The sequence below is a fragment of the Apteryx mantelli genome, chromosome 8, assembly GCF_036417845.1.
Source record: "Apteryx mantelli isolate bAptMan1 chromosome 8, bAptMan1.hap1, whole genome shotgun sequence".
In the NCBI taxonomy this organism is placed as follows: Eukaryota; Metazoa; Chordata; class Aves; order Apterygiformes; family Apterygidae; genus Apteryx; species Apteryx mantelli.
The window spans coordinates 32,358,664-32,377,939 of record NC_089985.1 but is presented as its reverse complement, the minus strand read 5'-3'; the positions used below and the strand labels follow the sequence as shown (position 1 = coordinate 32,377,939).

General features: G+C 64.1%; 1 protein-coding gene across 1 annotated transcript in view; it reads left to right on the top strand.

Moving 5' to 3' along the window:
- PIK3R3 (phosphoinositide-3-kinase regulatory subunit 3) overlaps nt 1–19,276 on the top strand; it is an 88,695-nt gene that overhangs the window by 10,801 nt on the left and 58,618 nt on the right. Inside the window, exons 4-6 of the mRNA XM_067301172.1 lie at nt 4,529–4,660; nt 9,247–9,439; nt 9,882–9,967. Coding sequence (XP_067157273.1) covers nt 4,529–4,660; nt 9,247–9,439; nt 9,882–9,967 — 411 coding nt within the window. The remainder of the gene's footprint in view (nt 1–4,528; nt 4,661–9,246; nt 9,440–9,881; nt 9,968–19,276) is intronic.

Here is a 19,276-nt window from a genome sequence, read left to right as displayed (position 1 = left end):
GGGCCAAGGCTTAGCGCTCAGGCTCAGGTCCCCGGGAGAGCCGGGTGCTCGTGCCACCGCCGCCGGGGCCGCCTGCCCGCGAGGCCCCACGGCGGAGCCGCTCGGTGCCACGGACGTGCTCAAGCCTCTCGCTCGGAGCGGCTCCCCCCCGCCCCCCCCCGCCTCCTCCCTGCCGTCCCTTGGCTAAACATCCTCCGCGTTTACTGAAACTCGCGGCGATTTGGGTGCGCGCCACGGGGCCGGCTTACTCACGCCTCCCCCGGGTAGCTGCAGCTGCCGGGAGAGGTCCTGGCATTTCCTGCCCGGCCTGACTCAGCCCCGCGGCTCCTGGCCCCGCGGCTCCCGGCCCCGCTCCGGCCTCGGCGCCAGCTCCTGCTCCCTCCGGTGAAGCTCCCGCCGCGGCCCCGGGCCCTTTGCGCCCGTCACGTTTTCCCTCCAGCTCGGATGTTTTGGGGACAGGACTGCCCAGGAGTTGCTCCGGGGATCGGAGCGGCTGTCCCCGGGGCTGGAGGCGCCCCTTTCCTCTCCCCAAACTTATTCCCGCTTCTGATCCTCGACGGAGCCTCTCCGGGTGCCCCCCGACCCCCTCCGCGCTCCCGCAGCCCCGCTACTCCCAGCCCCAGCGGTGCCAGGGTAGCGCCCGGCTCGGTCCCCAAGAAGCCCGGCCGAGCCTGGCTTAGCGGGGCCGGATGGGAAGGTGTCCACCCCGTCCCCTCCTTCCTCCCGCCTCCCTCCTCCTCGGCGCGAAAGCGGAGGCGCGTGGCAGCGGCGGGGTCGGCAGCCGGCGCTGGCGGGGGGCCTGGGTCCCTGCCAGCCGCCGGAGACGCTCGGCTCGGTTTGCAGGCACGCCAGCGAGCCGGGCTGCCGGCATTTGCTCGGCGCGGGGGGTCATTTGGGGGTTCAGTTTGAGGGTTTGGGGGGCTTTCCGTCTCTCTGTGGCACCGCGGGCACCCGGATGGGAAGCCCCTCTCCTTTACCCAGGGCTCGGCGAGGGACGGGGACCTCCAGGAACAGGCTGCAACATCTGGAGAGCGGCAGGAGAGCAGTGACTCATCCTGCAGCATCATTAACTTCTTAGGGCTGGTTATCATCTCCCTCCGATAAGGAGCGAGCAGAATCCGCCGGGTCAGGCCGGGACGGTAATTGGCTGGGAAGCCTCCGCCGTTAACCCTTCCCGGGCCGCCGGCCGGAGCCGCCGAGGTGGCCGGCGCCGCGCAGCCTCCTGCCGCCCACGCTGGCGAAGCCACGGCCTCCGGTCTGCTGGGCCCCCCGCGGCTTTTTGCGCCGGTTATTTCACCCCTTCTCCTCTTTGCGGAGGCTCTGCAGCGCACGCCTCCGGGTGCTGGGATGTTTCTGGGTCTCGCTTGGAAACGGAGCTCCGTTTGCACGATGCAAATGAGCTCATTAGGCAGCGCCGGCTCCCGGGGCTAATCGCCTCGGGCCAGAGCCAATCCACGGCGCCTCCGCGACTTCAGAAACAGATTGCGGCTGCTTTTCCCAATCTGTGCGAGCATCGTTAAGGTCACGGCGAGCGGCGGGTCCCAGCCAAAATCTCCGCAGCGGGCAGGGAGACGGCAAGCCCCCGGCCCTGCCAGCACCAGCCCCCCGTTTTGCCTGGTACGGAGTCGCCCTCAGAGGCCGGACCACGCTCGCTGCGCGCGTCCCCCAGTCTCGCTCCACCATGAGCAGCCGTGCGGGGCAGGATCAGATCCTGGTTTTATGTGGGTTTCCTTTACCCCAGTGCCAGGGACGCCCTGAGAGCGAGGACTGACCCACTGGAGCTGCTGGAGACCAGGTTTCTGGTCTGCAGGAGGAGGCCAAGCTCTTTCCACGGAGAAAGGCTTTGCCAGGGATTTCAGCAGGAGCAGGGCTGCCCACATGTGTGTGTGTGCATGTTTGCACACGTGTGTGCACGCACGTTTGCACATGTGTGTGCATGCACATGTGTGCACATCTGGCGTTTCCCCTTCCCAAAGAGACCTCTTTGTTAAAATGCAGCTGCCCATCAGCAGCCTCTTTAAAATAACCCAAAGCAGCAATGCCAGGGCAGGAAATGAAGAAGAAAAACACCGTCTCCATGGCAGGAGGTAAACGTCGTTCCCGGCTGGAGCGCGGCCAGGCCGGGGCGATGATCCCGCTCGGAGCAGCGCGCCGTCTGAAATGACGGCATCTCCTCTGTGTCAGCAGCTGCGGCTGGCCACCGCCATGGGGACGGGTGCCCGGGGCCTGGCAAAACCTGCCCCTTCGCTCAGCCGCCCCGAATCTGCTCCCGGGCCTTGGCAGTATGCTGCTAATGAGAGCGGCTCTCCGCAACGTAGCTGTTTTCCAGCGGAATTAGACCCCTAAGATTGCGGGAATGCAACCGATCCGTTTCTGAGCAAACGGCTCATCACTTACTGCTACTCCCTGCCCGCTGCTAAGTGGAAACATGCGTCCTTTGAGCTCATCGCCGGGCACGAAACCTCACGGCTGCGTCAAGCCGGGAGCTCGATAGCCGGGAGGAGAAGCTGTTTATCGGCGAGGTGGGAACCGCTCCGCGTTTCCACCAGACCCCCCGCAAGCGCGCTGGGCCTTCAGAGGAGGAAAGCTTTGGGCAAGCTCCCTCCAGGAAGCATCTGAAGCCCCTTCAAAGCCACCTGTTTCTCCAGTGCTGAAGGCAAAGTGCGTTGCCGGAGTTGGGCAAACTAACCCAAAACGTCAGGTTTCCCCAAGCAGGGGAAAAAACAGCAGCACCCCCAGGTTTTAGCTGTGCACTGGGGGATTTCAGCCAAAAATGGGGGTCGGAGGCCCCCTATGGGGGTCGGAGCTCGAGGGAGCTCCTACCCCTTCCCAACCCCACCTCCCTGGCCTTTCCTTAGGAAATAGCTTTTCTTGGCTATTTTTGGCTTCCAACGTCATCCCCTGGGCTCCCAGTCCCCGGAAGGGAGCGCAGCCACAGATGGCCAGTCAAAATGGTTGGAGACTCAAGCGCTTTTCTGTTGAAAAATGCCAGTTTTCTGGAAATGGGGCATCTCCTAATATGCCACTGATTTTGGTAAATCTGCATTTTGGGATAAAAACCAGGAGACGGGAAAAGGAAGGGAGTGAGCAGGTTCTGACTGCAGCAAACTCCTCGCCTCACTTATAAATCACAGCATATCAACGATTCAGGGCTTGAAACACCTCCTTTAAGAAAGTGCAAAGTTTGCTTTTTTTCCCCAATATTCCCATGCAGAAGAAGAGAGAGGTTCGGTTTCTACAAACAAAACATGTCAGCCAGTCCCAAGTATCTAGGGATTTTCTTCTTTTTCTTTCCCCGAGATTTCTCCTGCGAGGAGAATTTCAAAATGTTTGCATTGGGATCCAATTCGAATCAAAGCCAGATTTTGAAACCTCGAGATCTTTGCGAAAGGGAACGTCACCCTCCAGGCAGCCACCTCCCGGCCTGGCCGGGGCTGAGAGACCTCCAAGAAAAACGCATGAGGCAATGCCTCAAAGGGTGGCCGAAAGGGCTCTTCCCCCTGGACCGCGGTGAAGTAACGTCCCTGCGCGGGCTCCGCCGCGGGGCTCAGACGGCCGCGTCCCACCCTTTGGCTCCAGCCGCTCCATGGCACATTAGTTCTCCGAGCACTGACCCCATCCTGAGCTCGATTTCGGATGAGCTCAGCCTTTCCCACGTGGGTTCTCCCAGACATGGTGTTGCATGTCCCGGGAGCATCCCTCGCCGCCTCCCCGGGCACAGCTGCGTTTCAGGGCTGGCAGAAGCGATGCCAGCCGGGGCCACGCTCGCAGCATTTTGGGGTCGTTGGGGACGATGCCTGTCTTCGGTAGCGTGCATTACCCTGGGTGCCGTAACCCTGCATCAGCCCTGCAAAGCAGCCCAGCAGGGGCAACACGGGGAGTATCGTTTAGTGCCGCATCGTTTGGTGTTGCATCGTTTGGTGTTGCATCATTCAGTGTTGCATCAGTCGGTGTTGCATCGTTTGGTGTTTCATCGTTTAGCGCTGCATCGTTCGGCATTGCATCGTTCGGCGTTGCATAGTTCGGCGTTGCATCGTTCGGTGTTGCATCGTTCGGTGTTGCATCATCTTTTCCAATTGCCAGGTTTTATTTCTAGGCAGATTGGTGGGCTTCTCCACTGGGATGAAGCATGAGCTTTGATCGATATATTTTTAAAATCAGCCCCTCCTCGGGTGGGATTGGGGCCCGGCTCCTCGTCCTGAGGGGCAGGAGATGGGCCTGGGGGGTGGGCGAGCTCTGCCACTGTGCTGAAGCTAGGGCAGAAATATTTTCTGGGTGGTGCGTGGAGATGAATTCACGGGCTGCCCTGCGCGGGGAACTGGGCCAAGGCTGTGGGAATGGGCACTGATTTCCAGGGCAGGGCCCACCGGGGGTGGAGGGATGGAAAAGCAAAGGCCTCTCCGCAAAACAGAGGGTAAAAAACAGGAGGGGGCAAAACCAGGAGGAGGAAACAAGGCCAGGAGGCTCCGGAGGGGCAGCGCCATAGCTGTGTCCGTGGCCTGAGGATCCCCCGGGTCTCTCCTTGCAGATGCCTCCGCCGTGGACATGGACCGCTACGATGCCCCGACGCTGGCGGAGGCCCTGACGTGGTACCTCCAGGAGCTCCCGTCTCCCGTCATCCACCCGGCCGTCTACACCGACCTGCTCTATCTGGCCCAAGGTGAGCATCGCCGGGGCCTCAGGGGCCGGAGAGCGTCATGGGGCTGGAAGAGCCCCAGGAAGCGCTGCCGAGGGGGGCTCACGTGTGGCTCACGGGGCTGGGGAGCGCTCGGCCCCCTCCCTGGAGCTGCGTCAGGAGCAGATCTGGGCAGCGGGTGCATGGGCTGCTCCGGCCCTCTCCCCCTCCGCCCTGTCCAGTGGTTATTCCCTGCGCTCCTTGGAGCAGGGCTCCCTCTTTCTATCCGTCCAGTTGGGAAATGGTTGTTCCAGGTGCTGCCGGAAATCATTGTGACTAATAACACCCTGATTATACACTGGGGGGCTGCAAATTACGGCCTGGCGGTCGGGCAGGCGGCACGAGGCATCTCTGAAGGGCTTTGCAAATCCAGAAGTAGCTGGGAGGATGGCGGGGGGCAGAGCCGGGGCGCGGGCTGGTCCTGCAGCCGAAAGGAGCCCGGAGCGAGCGACGCCCGCCGTCCCTCCTCGCGCGTCGCTGAAGCGCAGCGGGGACTTTCCAGGCCGCCCGCGGGTTAGGCAGGCTGCCCGCTGCTGGGGCGGAGGCACCGATGGGACGAGGACTGTCCTGGAGGACAGTGCGGGTGTTGTCATTTTTTCCTGCTTGGCTGGGCACTGTCTAAGCCCAGTGCTCCGGTCCCTTCCTAGCAGGGACAGTCCTGCTGACACGGACACGCTCAGACCTTTCCCGAAAGAAATAGTTCAAGGAGAACTGGATTTGCTTGAGAAATCGGAGATGTACCAGCGGCAGCAGTCCCCCATCCAGCTGCTGGCTCCATCCCCCTCGGCCCATGCTGCGGCCACATCCACGGCCCCGCGGGAGCAGGACCGCCAGGAGCATCCTCCTGGCCTGGAGCTGCGTGTGCTGCCCAGCAGCTTTCGGGAGATGCTCCAGCGAAGCGAGAGGTGTTGCCGGATGGGAACAGGGCAGGCAGCGCTCCAGAGGCCGGCAGTGCCCACTGCCTGCCCGGCCCTTGCCGAGCTCTCCCGCTGGCAAGGCCGGCCACATCCCTGCGGGAGACTGAAAAAGCTCCCGCGGTAGGAGCCATATGAGGACAACGGCGTTTCGCAGCCCATGGCTCCCTCCTCGGACGGTCGCAGGCTGCGAGCCGAGCCGGACGCCGCGGCTTTCCACCCCGCAGCAAGCGGCTGAGCCCTGCTCTTGGAGGAGACCCACCTTGCAGCGCCGGGGGCCCTCTCCTGCCCAGACACACCACCGTGGGGAGATTTTGGGACATCAGAGCGTGGCGCTTGGATTGCACTTTGCCCCACAGACCTCCTCCCAGTCTTTCGGGGGTTCCCAAAGGAAACACCCCAGGAAGGAACCATCGCGGTGGGCTGGGTCGCACTGTGCGCCCTCCAAATCCCGCTGTGCACCCTGCAAATCCCACTGCGTATCCCTCAGCCCTCTCCCTCCCGGAGACCCGGGCGAGGTGCCGCTGCTGCAGACGGTGAGCAGCGCCGGTGCGTCCAGGCCCTGCCAGAAGAGCAGCCGGCTGCCAAGTCTCTCTGATACTGGCCCAGGAAGAAAGCGTTATTACAATATTTTGGCTCTGCTGCCTGGGAATTTTTTACTGTAATCTAGTCAAGATTTGGCTTTATATGGGCATAGAAGAATTCTCCGCTTTTTTAGCTCAGGATTTGGAAGTGCCTGCAGGTCTCTGCAAGTTTTTCAGCCTCTGTGCAAATATGTGAGATTGTTAAGGTTTCGGTTTTGTTTGATTTTTTTCTCTGAAGCGACAGGCGCAGGGCTGGTAACCAGGTCAGTAAAGGGAGACAGGAGTCCTTGGTCTGTCCAACCGGGAGCTTGGAACAAAACGCTTTGCAAATGAGTTCTGGTAGAGAGAAACCACGGACGAAAACCTGGGCCAGGATTTCTCCCGTCTCCACCCCGTCGTCCCTCTGAGATGAGTCCCATGGGCACTGCAAGGCAAGGGCCGGGCCCTCATGTACCTTGCAAGAGAGCTGCCGTGCTTGAGAACCTGCATCCCGCTCCTGCCTCCCCGGCTGCCTCTCAAATCGGATTTTCCCCTCTCGCACTAGCTGGTGGTTGCTGGTGCGGCTCAGTGTCCGCCATCCCCAGGAGAAACCTTCCTGCTCTGGTCCGGAGGAGCACGTCTGCAGCTCATGGTCTAGCCCGGCTTGGCGGGGACCCAAAGATCACCCGCGGCCGGAGCAGCGTGGAGAGCCAGCCCGGCCGTCCCTCCCTGGTCCGCCTGAGGCCGGAGGAGTTTGCTGCCGACGGAGGACAGCGCTGGCTTGCAGTCAAGCCCCCAGCAGTGCGAACCTCCCCCCGTCGTTTCCTTCCACTTGCTCTGCAAACAGGCTTGGGTTTTCCCCCAGACTCCTTGCCCAGCCCCGGAGCGGGCCGACGGGCTTGATATATAAGGGAACACCGAGAGCTCTGCCGAACCCCCGTGTTCCACCTCTGCCAGCCGCTGTGTGCAGCCGTCCCCAGCCCCTCGCCGCGCGCCTGCGAGCCAGCCCAGACCCCCTTACACGGCCCGGCAGCCTCCCTGCGTGGGTGCAGGCCGCCGCGGTGCGGGTGGGCACGGGAATATGCACACGTACACATGGCGACCCGCGCGTCCTCGTAGGAAAAGGTTGCTCGTGGCCTCCGGAGGGAGAAGGTGATGGATAGCAGCGATTTTCTCCTTGCCGTCCCCTCACCTCCCCCACGCAGGGACGCGGGGCCGTGGAGAAACACCCTCGGCCAGCTCCTGCTGGAGCCCATGGGGGCTGGTGGCATGGAGACTGTCTTTCCCCGTACCCGTTTGAGAGGAGAAATCAAAGGCTGCCTCCCTCCCAAGGATAAAAACTCAATTAGAAAGCAATTAGTCAGGTTGCCTCGTTAAGCTACTTCAAAGGGAAGCGTCTTTCCCCTGCAGCCCAAGTTCCTCAGATTCCTGCGCAGGAGCAATCTCTGCTCATTGCACAACACGGAGGAGGAGGATGGAGCCAGGAACCGAGGCGAAAACCTCCGGGGATTTCTCTGGGGCTTAGAAAAAAAAGAAAATGCAACTCTTTGAGGAGACGGTTCTGGGTTTTGGCAGTTTGCCCTTGCAAGCAGCCTCCTTCTGCCAAGGCTGAGGCTGGGTTGCTGGGGAGGACTGGAAGGGACCCACCACACGATGTCCAGCTCCACGCTGAGACATCGTCTGTGACACCTTCCGGGCCCTCACCCGGACAGACGTGAACCTGCTCCCGGCAGGAAGCTGCGTGGCCCTGGGAGCACAGAGCTAGCAGCGTACTGCTGCGGCAGCGCAGCTACGGGGGTCCAGGCAGCTCCAGCTCCAGGAGGACATCTGCGGTCCTCCTCCACCTGGGCCCCCAAGGCAGGGCTGGAAACCGCAGAGACCCAGCTCTGGGGACGGAGGGTGGCAGGTGGAAACGGTCAAGGTGCAAAGAGCCCCGAGGTTGGATCCTGCTTGGAGCCGCCCATGGCGCCACTGACCTGCTTGGTGGGGGCCCCCAAAGCCGTGATGCCTCCGGCTCTGGAGCACCCGGGTGCATGTGAGCCCCAGGGACCGATGGGTGCCTGGAGCCAGCTGGGCACCCGCCAAACCACAGCCCTGGTGCAAAAAGCTGCAGGGAGCTGACTCAGCCTCACGGCCCCGCGCAGGATCCGACCTTTGAAGCTGGCTGTGCGCAGCAGAGCCCCGGGGACTTTCCTGTCCCCGGCAGATGAAAGGGCCGGCCTGAGGCGGGGAAGGAGGACGGCCAGGAGGGCGACTGGGAGATCGGGGAGCCCTGGTCCTGCCGCAACATGCTTGTGCAATGCCACCACGCACGTTGGGACATCAGGGATGTAAGGTGCAAGCAGAAAAACAAAGAACTTCCCAGGCCTTTCCAGCCTCCCTCCACGCACGCAGCAGCAGCATTACGGAGAATTTTTTCCCGTCCATATAGTCAGCTTAAGAAAAGCCGGTGCCTCCAGAGCGCCGACGTATCATTTAGCACGAGCCTCCTGCCCGGGCTGTGCATTCCCGCGGCTCAGCCCCCGAGCCGTGCCCCCACCGCGCTTCCCTCACCTCGGGGCAGCCTGCGGGCGACCAGCGGGACTTTTCCCTGGCAAGCTGCCCCCGAGCTAAGCGCGAGCGGCGCGGGCAGGGCAGGACCGGGGCGCCTCGCGCTCGCAGCCTTTTCTTTCCCGAGGAGCCCTTCTCCTCCCAGCTTGCCCTTTCTGCTGCAGGGGCCGGACCTGTAAATTCGGCATGTCCTGCACCTGGTGCCGCTTGACCCTGCCTTTCCCAGGGCAGCGGTGGTGCAGGGCTGCTCCGGGGCTGTGCTACTCCTCCGTTTAAGTGGTGGAGAGGAGGCAGAGAGGGACGCGGCCAACGCTGGGTGAGCGGCTCCGTCCCTTGCTGCCCGCTGTGATGGGGAGCAGCGATGTTTCCGGAGGGGAAAGGGCGGGGGGCTGAACGGCGGGGAGCAGAGCCCCAGCAGAGCTCGTCGCACGCGTGCCCGCGGGCGCTTGGCTCAGCGGCAGCGTTGCGGGGCGGCCCGGGAGAGGCGAGCGGGGCGGGGGGGACGCCGGCCTTCGACGCTGAGCTTTCTCTCCCGCTCCCGCAGAGACGCAGGGCCTGGAGGAGTGCGGCCAGCGAGCGGGAGCCGTGCTGGCGGGGCCGGGCCTGGCGGCGCCGCAGCGGCTGCTGCTGCGGGAGCTCACGCGCCACTTCTGCCGCCTGTGCCGCGGCGGCCGCCTGGCGCCCCGGCTGCTGGGGGAGCTCTTCGGCGAGGTGCTCTTCCGCCCCGCTCTCGCCAGGTGAGGCGCGCGCCGGGGGGGGTGGGGGGGTTGCACAGCGGCCCTGCCCGAAACGCAGAGCGCTCGGGGGGCCCCTGCTCCCGCGCGGGTTTGCCCCAAGGGCCCGAGTCGGGTGTCGCCTTTGCTTGGCTTTTTTAGTGGGGTTTTTTGCCCCTCCTGCCTTGCGTTTAGATAAAATCCTGCCCCGCAGAGCCCGCCGGCCCCGGGCACACGGGGGGGGGGGTGTCACGGGGAGGGGGAGGGAGAGGGGGAGGGAGGGGGGCGGCCGAGCCCCCCCCACACACACACCGGGGCCCTCTGACATCACAGCGGTTCCCGCGGCGACGCGCTGCGACGTCACACGCGGGGCCGCGATAAAGGCCGGCGCCCGAATCCCGCCGGGATCCCGTCCCGGGAGCCCCCGCTCACGGCCGCCCCTCTTCCCCCTCCTCCCGCCCTGCAGCGCCGAGGCCGGCCCCGAGCTCCGCGCGAAGGTGGTCGAGTCCCTCATCGTGGCCGGCGGCACGGCCGAGGCGCCGGCGGCCCCCGGTAAGAGGCGGCGGCGGGCGGCGGGGGGGTCCCGCGCGCGGGGGGCCGGCGGCGGGCGCGGGCTTCGCGGTGCCCCCCGCAATTTGGGGGCCGGTCGTGACGCCCGGGTGCGGGATCGACGCTCGGGTGTGCAAACCCTGCGGACTTCCCGCCGTCCTTCCGCCCTCCCCGGGCTGCTCCTCGGTGAGGCGGGACTCGTGGCATTTCTTCGGAAAGAGGATTTCCCGAATGCATTTGGAAAAATGGAAATTTTGCAGCTGTTTTGCTTTGTGTCGGCGTCCCCGGTCCCACCGTGGTGCCGGCGGGTGCCGAGGCCGAGGCCGAGCCCTCGCGGGAAGGCGGCGGGCAGCGGTGTGCGCGGGCCTGCGTGTCGGTCGGGGCGTTTGCTGTGCGGCTCGTTTTGGTCGGATTTTCCTGTAACGTAGGCAGGATCAAGCCGTAGCTTAACTAAGGCGCTGTTACTCGCACTTTGAAACCTGGGCACAGCCTCCCCGCGCCGCGAGCTCCCCCGTCCCCGCTGCGGCCCCGTCAGCGATGGGGCCGGGGCGCCTGGCGTGCGGCTCTTCATGCCCGGCAAAGTGCCGAGAGCGCGTGCTTTCCACTGATATTAATGAATCCACAACCTCTCCCAGGCTTCAACCCCAAGGACTGTAAATATGTCCCTTTTTTGCTATCAGAACAGGTTTTTGCCCTCCAGCATCCGTTCATTCCCTGCGTTGGCTTTGCTGGTTTAAGGTCCAGCCCTCCGCTGACTCCTTGTCCTGCCCTGTCCCCCTTCCTTGGTTGCACCTCTCCTGTCCCACCGTTGAGGCACACGCTTCAGTTTGGGGCTCTTTGGTGTTTGTACAGCACTTGCGCTCCGGGGCCTGGTGCTTGGCGTAAGTGGGGGACTCGGGGCCGGGAGCAGCGAGCGTCTCCCACGGTGCCGGCCCTTGGCCAAGTCCCCGTCACATCAAGATGTGAGTGTGGGGGCTTCATGCAAATCACATGGAGGAGAAAAACCAAACCAAAAAAAACCCAAACCAAAACCAAACTCCAAGGAGGGGCCCTCGCCGTGGGATGCTCCCAAGGATGGGGCGCAGGCAGTGTGTTTAGGCAGGGCAGGGATGTGCCGGGGGGAAAAGTGGTTGGTTGGGCACCAACCGCAGACCTTGAGGACCATGGTGACCAACTCTTGTCTGAGCTGAGGGCTTGCAATGGCTTCTCATGACCGCTGTGGGATCTCACCTACCTCTGCCAAAGCCCGGCTGTCCCTTCTTCCCCCTGCTCCGAGCCCTCCGGACCCATGGGGAAGTCAGCTGCTCCCAGCCTTCTCCACTCGGAGATATTTCAGTGTTGGGTCTGGTGGATCCTGTCTCCATGCATTTCCTCCTTGTAATATATCTGGGTCCCTGTCATCGCCCTGCATCGCTGTGGGGTGGCCAGGCCAGGCAGGATTCTGACTCTCAATATTTCTCGTAAATCAGCCCTTTCAGACCTGTCATCTTGTTTCTCGCTCTCCCTTGAGCTCTCGCCCACAAGTTTGTCAACATGGATATGTCTCCTCTGCTGCTGATCCAGATGTTGTGCAGCTGGAGCCCCAGCTGGCCCCGGGGTCTGCTGCAACGTCCCGGCTGCTGTCCCCACTCCCATGGTGTCGCTTGTCACCCCCCCACACACCAAGCGGGGAGGTGGGTCGGGGCTCCTGGGTCCTCATCCTGACCACAAGCCCCACAGAAACACGGCCCGAGGGCCGGGAACGGAAGCCGGGACGCCTGGGCTCTCCCCCAGCCAGCCGAGCAGCTCGCTGCGTGACTTCGGACAAGTCCTGCAGCCTCACCTCTGTTTGTATCTAAAAGTGAGGCTATTATTATTTGTCTGTCATCACATTAGGATGTTGGGAAGCTTAATTAAATGCCTGCGAAGCGCTTTTGAGAGCTGTGGATGAAAGATGCTGTATAAAGTGGCGGGAATTATTATTAGCAGCTCCGAGGCAGGGTCCGTGCGCGCGGCTCCTGTTGCTGCCCTCGCTGCCTGCCTCACTCCTCCCGCTGCCCCCACGTCCGGGCACCATTATTATTTTCGTGCATGTGTGGAGCTGTGGCTTTATAATTATACATGTAAAATAGCTATAAATACCCTGCAATAACACAGCGGGTGTGTGCAAATAGCACAGGAATAGGAGTCGGTAGTTGACACGGAGGAAACCACGGTGTGACCTCATTCTGACTCAAGCATAAATATACCTCGTGCGAGCGTGCGGCTGGGGGGTTTCGGGGCTGGGGGGGGGAAGCGTCTCTCCCGCCTGGGTCCCTTCCCAGGCTCATGGGGCTGTAGGAGGCGCAGCCGTGGGACCCACCACGAGGGGTGCGGGGGCTGCCGGGAGGGTCTCCATGACAGGGACGCTTGCGTTTTGTTGGTGCCGTTCAGGATGCGATCCAAAGCTAGCGGCTCCCCTCGGAGGGCTGCACCGTGGGGCGGTGGTCCCTCCTCTCCCACACATCCCGGGGGCTGATATTTGAGGCTTTGGTGCAGAAAATGAGTATAAAGGATTCAAAACCCACCCTGGTGGAATCTGGTTCCCAGTAGGGCTGCCTGGTGTGGATTCGCTGGGGGCTAATATTGTTGCTGAGCTTGGTCTGCATCCTTCCCTTCGGCTGATGCACGTGCCGCGTCTCTGCAGCCACCCGTAAGCCAGGCCGTGAAGGGAAATCGTACGAGTCCTCTCCCACCACGGGTTCATGGTGGGTCCTTAAAGCCCTCCCTGGCCCCCCAGGGGACGCATGGGCCACACACAAGTTGCGCATGGCTGAGCCCAGGCCCAGGCGGCCACATCCAGACCTCCTCACTGCTTCCCGCTGCGAGTCCCCGCTGCGGCAGCCAGCCCTTCCCGGAGCCGGGTGCTCCCGGCCGGACACGGAGCCCCTCGCGGGTGCCCAGTGCCCGGGGGGATGCGTTTCCCGAGCTCGGGTGCGGGAGGGCTGGGGAAGGCAAAGGGAAGAACTGATGTAAACACCAGCTCAGCTGAAGGAAGATGACTTCATCTCCTTTTCCTCTCCTGGTGCTATTTATAGGCACTTTAATTTACTCTCCTTTGCTTTATTATCTCTCCGGCAACCCGTTAGCCCTCAGACAGCAGGTTGCCTTTACTCACAATGCAGCAAAGACTTGTGCAACCCCCTCCCCAACAAAAAAACAAGCGAAAATGGGGGTGGGAGGCAGGAAAAGAAGGCAGCAAGGTGGGGAGCAGGAATATATCTGTCCTTTGGAGTAGGTTTGGGGAGAAAACATGAGGATTTCAGCTCCTTGTGGGGAGCAAAAGTGGGAATCAAGCAAGGGAGATCTCCCCCTCCCTCCTTGAGAGCAGGGTTTTACCGGAAAACAACCCTGCTGTTTGCAAGCCCATCCCTTAGCTCTGGGAGCCGTGCTGCTGGAGAGCCCCGGGGCCACCCGTGTGCCGCCAAGCACCGCGGGGGACAGGGACCGTCACCGCGGAGGTGATGCGCGGCCCGGCGATCGCCCCCCTCCTTGCCTGCCCCGTGACGATCGCGCCACCGCCACGGGCTCGTCACCCTGCCGGGGCACGGGAGAGGAGCGCAGCCACCGGGAGAAGGAGCTGGAGTTATAAATAAGCGCAGCGGCTTTTTCCGGTGCGTCCCGGGAAGCACGAAAGGCTCCCTGCGACTCAGCGGCAGGGCAGGGCGGAGGTGCGCGCAGATGGCGCGGGGGAGACGTTCCTCCTGGTCGGTATTTTGGGAAACAAGCAGTGCTCTGAGCATCTGGACTGAGGCACCCAGTTTCCTCTCAACTGGTGTCCCGCCTGCGAGGCTGATGTGGACTCTCTGGTGGCTAGTAGTGTGGTTGAGCCCATGTTACGACTGTTTCTGTGGGGTTGGTGCTGATCTGTGGTCGGGGGGGGCAGCACCAGTGGCACCAGCATCCCTGTGCTGGGATGGGGACTGCCTTTTTGTTGGGTCCCCCGCTCCCTTCGCACACATCCACTGCGTCCCCTGGGAACCGGAGTGCAGCCCTGCTTTATGCTGGGCATTGGAGTGGGTGGGGGATTGAGCTCCAGCACCCAGCATGAGAGCCTTGGAAACATATCTGGGAAGAGCAGGCACATCGGAGACGCTTGCTGTGCCACGCCATGCGCCGGCTCGCTGCTGTGCCTCAGTTTCCCCGCTAGTGAGCAGGTCTGCGTGCTCCAGACCGCCCCACAGACTAGGTCACCCAGCGGCTGCCAGTCGAGGGACTAATTCAGAGAGGCCCCAGCCCTGCATTTCAGGGAAGAGCATCCACGTGTCCAAGCCCGGGCAGGTCAGCCAGAGTTGCCACCTGCAGCTCTCTGCCAGGCGCCTCCAGCCAGCAGCACTCAGTCCATCGTTTTGATGGGACTCATGAAACGTTCCCGGTCCCACCTCGGCTTCGCTGGGGCTCAGGCACTCCCCGATTAACCCCTCACACGGGGGCAGCCGAGGGGCATGTGGGCACGGTGGCAGGTCAGGGATGCTGTCCGTGGGGACGCTGCCGGGACTCACCCTCTCCCGGCATCCACAAGCCAGCTGAGCTCCACGCGGGCATCTTTGACAGCATCACTGCCATCAGAAACAGCTGCCTTCAACCAAATTAGGAGAAGTATCGGGCTTTGAAGTTTTTAATTATCTTCTCTTTTCTCCTGTTTGCTTTCCTCTGAATGCAAGGGAAAAACCCATCTTTTATCTCTCCCCGGCTCGTGGATGAGACGAGCCCCGGGGGAGTTTGCTGGCCGTCTCCAGGGGCTGGGTTCGAGCACGCGCCGGGTCAGGAAGGTGCCAAGGATGGTGGAGGCCACGGCCGAGACGTGCCCGATAAACCCTCCTCCTCCATCCATGGTGACCCCAAGGGCCGGGAGACACACTGGGCACCCGGATGGGCCTCAAAGCCCAGCTCCACCAGTTTCGTTGCATATCCCACCAGTTTTATTGCATATCCCACCAGCTTGGTTGCGTATCCCAGGCAGTTGCTCCGTGTCTCAGTTTCCGCTCTGTGCAACGGGGACGGTGGTACCACCTGCGGGTGAAGCTGGACAAAGTCAGGTGGCAACAAGGAAGAATAGGGCAAAAATGCTCCGCAAAAGGTGTTTTCCCGCTAGCGTTAATCCCCTTCCCGTGCTGGCAGTATCATTCAGCCTGGTCGGCTCTCAGAAACCAGCTCCGGCGGTGCCCACGGAGGTCCTGGCCCGGCGTGGGGCCACGTGTGGGCGCCAGCATGCGGACGGGACACTGGTGGGTCTGATCGAGCGCGCGAGGTGCGTCACTGCCCACCGCGGGCCGTCGCTCTGCTTCGCACTCCCCAGCAAGTCCCGACGCGGCCGCGAGCTGCCAGGTCCCAAATCAGCCGCTGGGCACGAGGGGAACGGCTCGAGGAAGCCAAAGAAAAGCACTATGAAAAAGTTACAACAGCCCGAGTGTAGCTTCTTGCCCGACCCGGATTTCCCCGTGTCCGAGGTGGCAGGCGAGGGAGATGGGGCCGTCACCGCCGGCCCCATCCGTGCAAGCTGCTTTGCTAAACACGGGCTTTCGGATATCGTCCCCCATCCTATATACGAGCTGAACCTCCCCTGTGAGCCCCTGTGCCGGCTCCTGTCCCTCGTCCCCGAGGGGTTTCTCTCCCGGCTGCGCCAGCCCCCTTCATTTCCGAGCAGCGCGTGGGTTGGGGAAAGGGTTAAAAATAGCCGGTGGGGGGAAAAAACGAACCAAAAAGCCCTGGGTGGAGGTGGCGTGGGCAGGCAGCGTGCCGCGGCCGGGAAGTCCCCCGCGCGGAGCAGCCTGGTTCTGGCTCCCCTAATCTGAAAATAATACAGAGCAAACAAATTAACGCCGGGGGGAAAAAAAAGTGGGCGAGAGCCTAGCGACGCGAGATAGGGAGAGCGGCTAAAAATAACAGGTCCCTGCCGGCACGGGGAGAGACACGACGGGAATAGACACTCTTGCGATCCCAGGCGGAGGCCTCTCGCTCCGCGGGCTGCTCCGGCCGCTAATGAAATCGAGCTCGTTGACTCGAGGGAGGGGGAAGCCGCGGGAAGAGCCGTGCAGCGTGGCGGCGGCAGCGGCAGTGGCAGGGCGAGAGGCAGGCGCGGAGACGCGGGGCCACCCCGGGGAGCCCCGGCGGCAGCGCGCGCTGGAAATCCCTCTGCAACAGGGACGGACAAGGGGGGGATTTCCACCAGCTGGGAGAGACGGGCCTGGGAATATCTCAAGCAAAGCAAGGCTGGGGGAAAGGGGGCACCGACATTATTTGGGCCGCCGGGCCAGAGCGGGGTCTCCGTTAGCATCCCTCTGCCCCCGCCGCGGGCCGGGCTCTTGCACGGCTCCCGCGGGATCCTTGCAGCGGCCGGCCCGGCCCGCGGCGGAGGGCAGGGGTCCGGCGGGGGGAAGCTCAGCCCTTCCTCGCCCCCCGGCACCCCGGGGCGCCCGGCTGGGCGGCAGCCGCCGGGTGACCTGCTTGCAGGCCGCCCGCAGGCAGGAGCCGGATGCTGGCGGGGGACCCCAGCGGCACTGCTCGCGCGGCTAATTTTAGCGTGTGCTCAATTAATCACAGAGCGGGAGGGGGCCGGGGCGCCGCGGCAAGGCGAGCCTCCCCCCGCTGCCGGCTGCTGCGCCGGGCGGCGCGCGCTGCCGGCAGGGAGCCGGGCTCGGCGAAACGGGGCCGGGGCGTGCGCCCCCCTGTCCTTTTCCGCTGGGGGAGGCGACGGCCGAGCCGCGCTCCCCGCCGGCCCCCCGCGCCTGGGGAAACCGCTCCCGACGGAAACGCCGCTCGGGTCGGATTCAAACCCTTTTCCTCCCCGGCCCGCGTGGCCAAGGCTGATAACGGGCAGATTAGGCCCAAAGCATTGTGCGCGCCGCGAACAATAACCCGCCGGGGAGGCCTGCGCTGCCGCGGAGGAAACGGGGCGGCTCGGCGGGCCGGGATTAGGACGCGGCCCCTCGGCGCGCCCCGCTCGGGCCCTGGGGCTGCCCCGCTTGCTTCGCGTTGTCGCTTTTTCCGGCGTGTCTCGTGCTTCGGGATGGTTCCTCCGGGGCCGGCGGGCTGACGGGAGCTGTCGGGGTTGGGTCCCGGGGTCTGCAGGGGCAGCCGGGCGCGGGGCACCCGAGCAAGCACATCTGCAGGAATTAGGGCAGGAAAATTAGGGCCCCCGGGTCGAGACCCAGCAAAAGGCAGGCGGTTCAAGGGCCGCGAGGCATGGGCAGCCCCCCGTCCCGGGCAGGCCGTGCTGGTGGCGGGCAGGCGTCTCCGGGCCCCGTTTCCCTGTGCCCGGCGGCCCAGCCCCCCTCCCTCTCCCTGCCGCAGCTTCCTCCCTGCCCAGGGCTCCCGTCCAGAGGCGCCGGCCGAAGCCGCGCTCCGAAGCATTTGCTCATTCCCACGTGTTCCCCCCCGTGCCGTCGAGCAGCCACCCCGGGCAAACATCCCCTGCAAACAGCCTCCCTCCACCGGAGCCAAAGCCAAAACCAAGGAGCCCCCCACCCCGCTGCCCTGCTTGAAACGCGGACGTCCCAGGGAGCTGAAACAGGTCCCCAAGGCCGGGATGCAGCCACCTCCCGACACTCAGATCGGTCGGAAATGGTGCGAGTTGCTTGTACAGGCCACCGCGTCCTCATCCCTCCTCCAGCACAGCCGTGCAGGCAGCCAAAGCCCTCGGAAGCAGCCCGGGGAGCCGGCACTCCGCTGGGAACACTGCGCACAGATGTGAGCTTGCACTGCGGATGCTCCTGCCAGCTTCGGGGGCCGAGCCGGCGTCCCCCTCGCACGGAGCCGCCGGGTTCGCTCCACCAGCCGGGGGTCCCCAGGGTGGAGAGGAGGGTGCAAGGCCGGGAGCGGGGCGGCTTCGGGGCAAGGCAGGAGTTGGGGAAAGGCAGGAGCTGGGGAAACGAGTCGCCCGGGGGCGGCGGGGCCGTGTGAGCTGCCGAGCTGGCGAGCCGGGGAACTGGTGACGGTCGGCCGCTGTCCCGGAGGTCGGGCAGAAATGTTCGCCCAGGCCACCTGGCTTTAAAACCTATTAACGTCCTTCTGCTGTTGAAGCCGAGAGCGGCACAGGCAGCAGGAACGTTCAGGCACGGATGAGATCAGAGCGGGATTTCAATGACAGTAATCAGAGGTGACACAGACACGAAACCTCTGGTCTGTGAAGGCCCGACAGCTGTCCTCCGGCTCCAACCAGCCCGGATCGCGAGCGGCTCCGTCAGAATCACTGGAGTGGTACCAGGGCGAAGTTGGACTGAGAATCCATTTTCATCTGCCAGGGCAGAAAACGCTTTCCATGCGCTCCTCGGGGAAGAAATCCAAGTGCTTGGAGGAGCCGGTTAAGGCAGGGAGACGCACAGGGCATGGCAGGGGGTCACGAGGGGACCTCGTCCACCCTGCAGGCACCAGCCGGCAGCTTTCGCTCTGCCGCTGGCGCCGTGCGGAGCCTTGCACAGGCCCCGCCGTGCCTCAGTTTCCCCAGCGCTCCCTGCCCTAAAGCAGAGGGCCACGGCGAGGGCTGGTGGCAGCCGCGAAACGCTTCGCACCCTGACACGTAGGAGGGAGGGGGCCGCGGGAGGAGGGGGCCAGACTTGAGCAACGCAGCCCAAGAGGAGGAGGAGGAGGAGGAGGAGGAGGAGGCTTGGGCAGTGGCGGAGAGATGCCAAGCGAGGGGGAAGGCGGTTCGAACCCCTCTTTCCTCCCAGCGCTCGCTCGGACGGAGGCAAGGCAGCAGCGGCCAAGGGGACGCGCAGCACCTAGCGCTTGGCTGGGCTCCCCCGCTCGCACCTCCAAGCCGCACGTCCCGGTGGGGCACCAGCCCCAGCGGATCCTCGTCGCCGGTGACCGCCGCGCCGCGGACCACACGCCACGGCCTCGCGGGGCCGCGCGCCACAGTCCCGGCACGCTGCCGGGCCGGAGCGGCCGGGATGCGGCCGAGCCGCAGGGGTGCTGCCCGGGTGCCCGGCGCACAAGGGGCCCTTTCTGCGCCCCCAGCGCGCCGCGGGAACCGCCGGCCGCCGAAACACACAGCGGCTCTTTCTGCGCCCGCTGGCAGCACCCGGCCCCGCTGGCCCCGCTCCAGCCTGGCCAGGTGTCAAACCCCGGCCGTAAAGCCGTACCCCCAGGGCAAGAGCCGCGGCTGGGAGCCCCTTCGCCGGCAGCGGCCGGGGCGGCGCGAGCCCCGGCCGAACACTAGGCGCTTGTGCGGGGCGCCGGGGCTGAATGGCCCGTCTGTGCGGCCCTGGGGGCTGCCCGTCAGCGCGGAAATGAGAGCAGCTTGCCTCATCTGTTTACCTGGAAGTGGAAACTCCAGCCAGGCCCAGCTGCAGC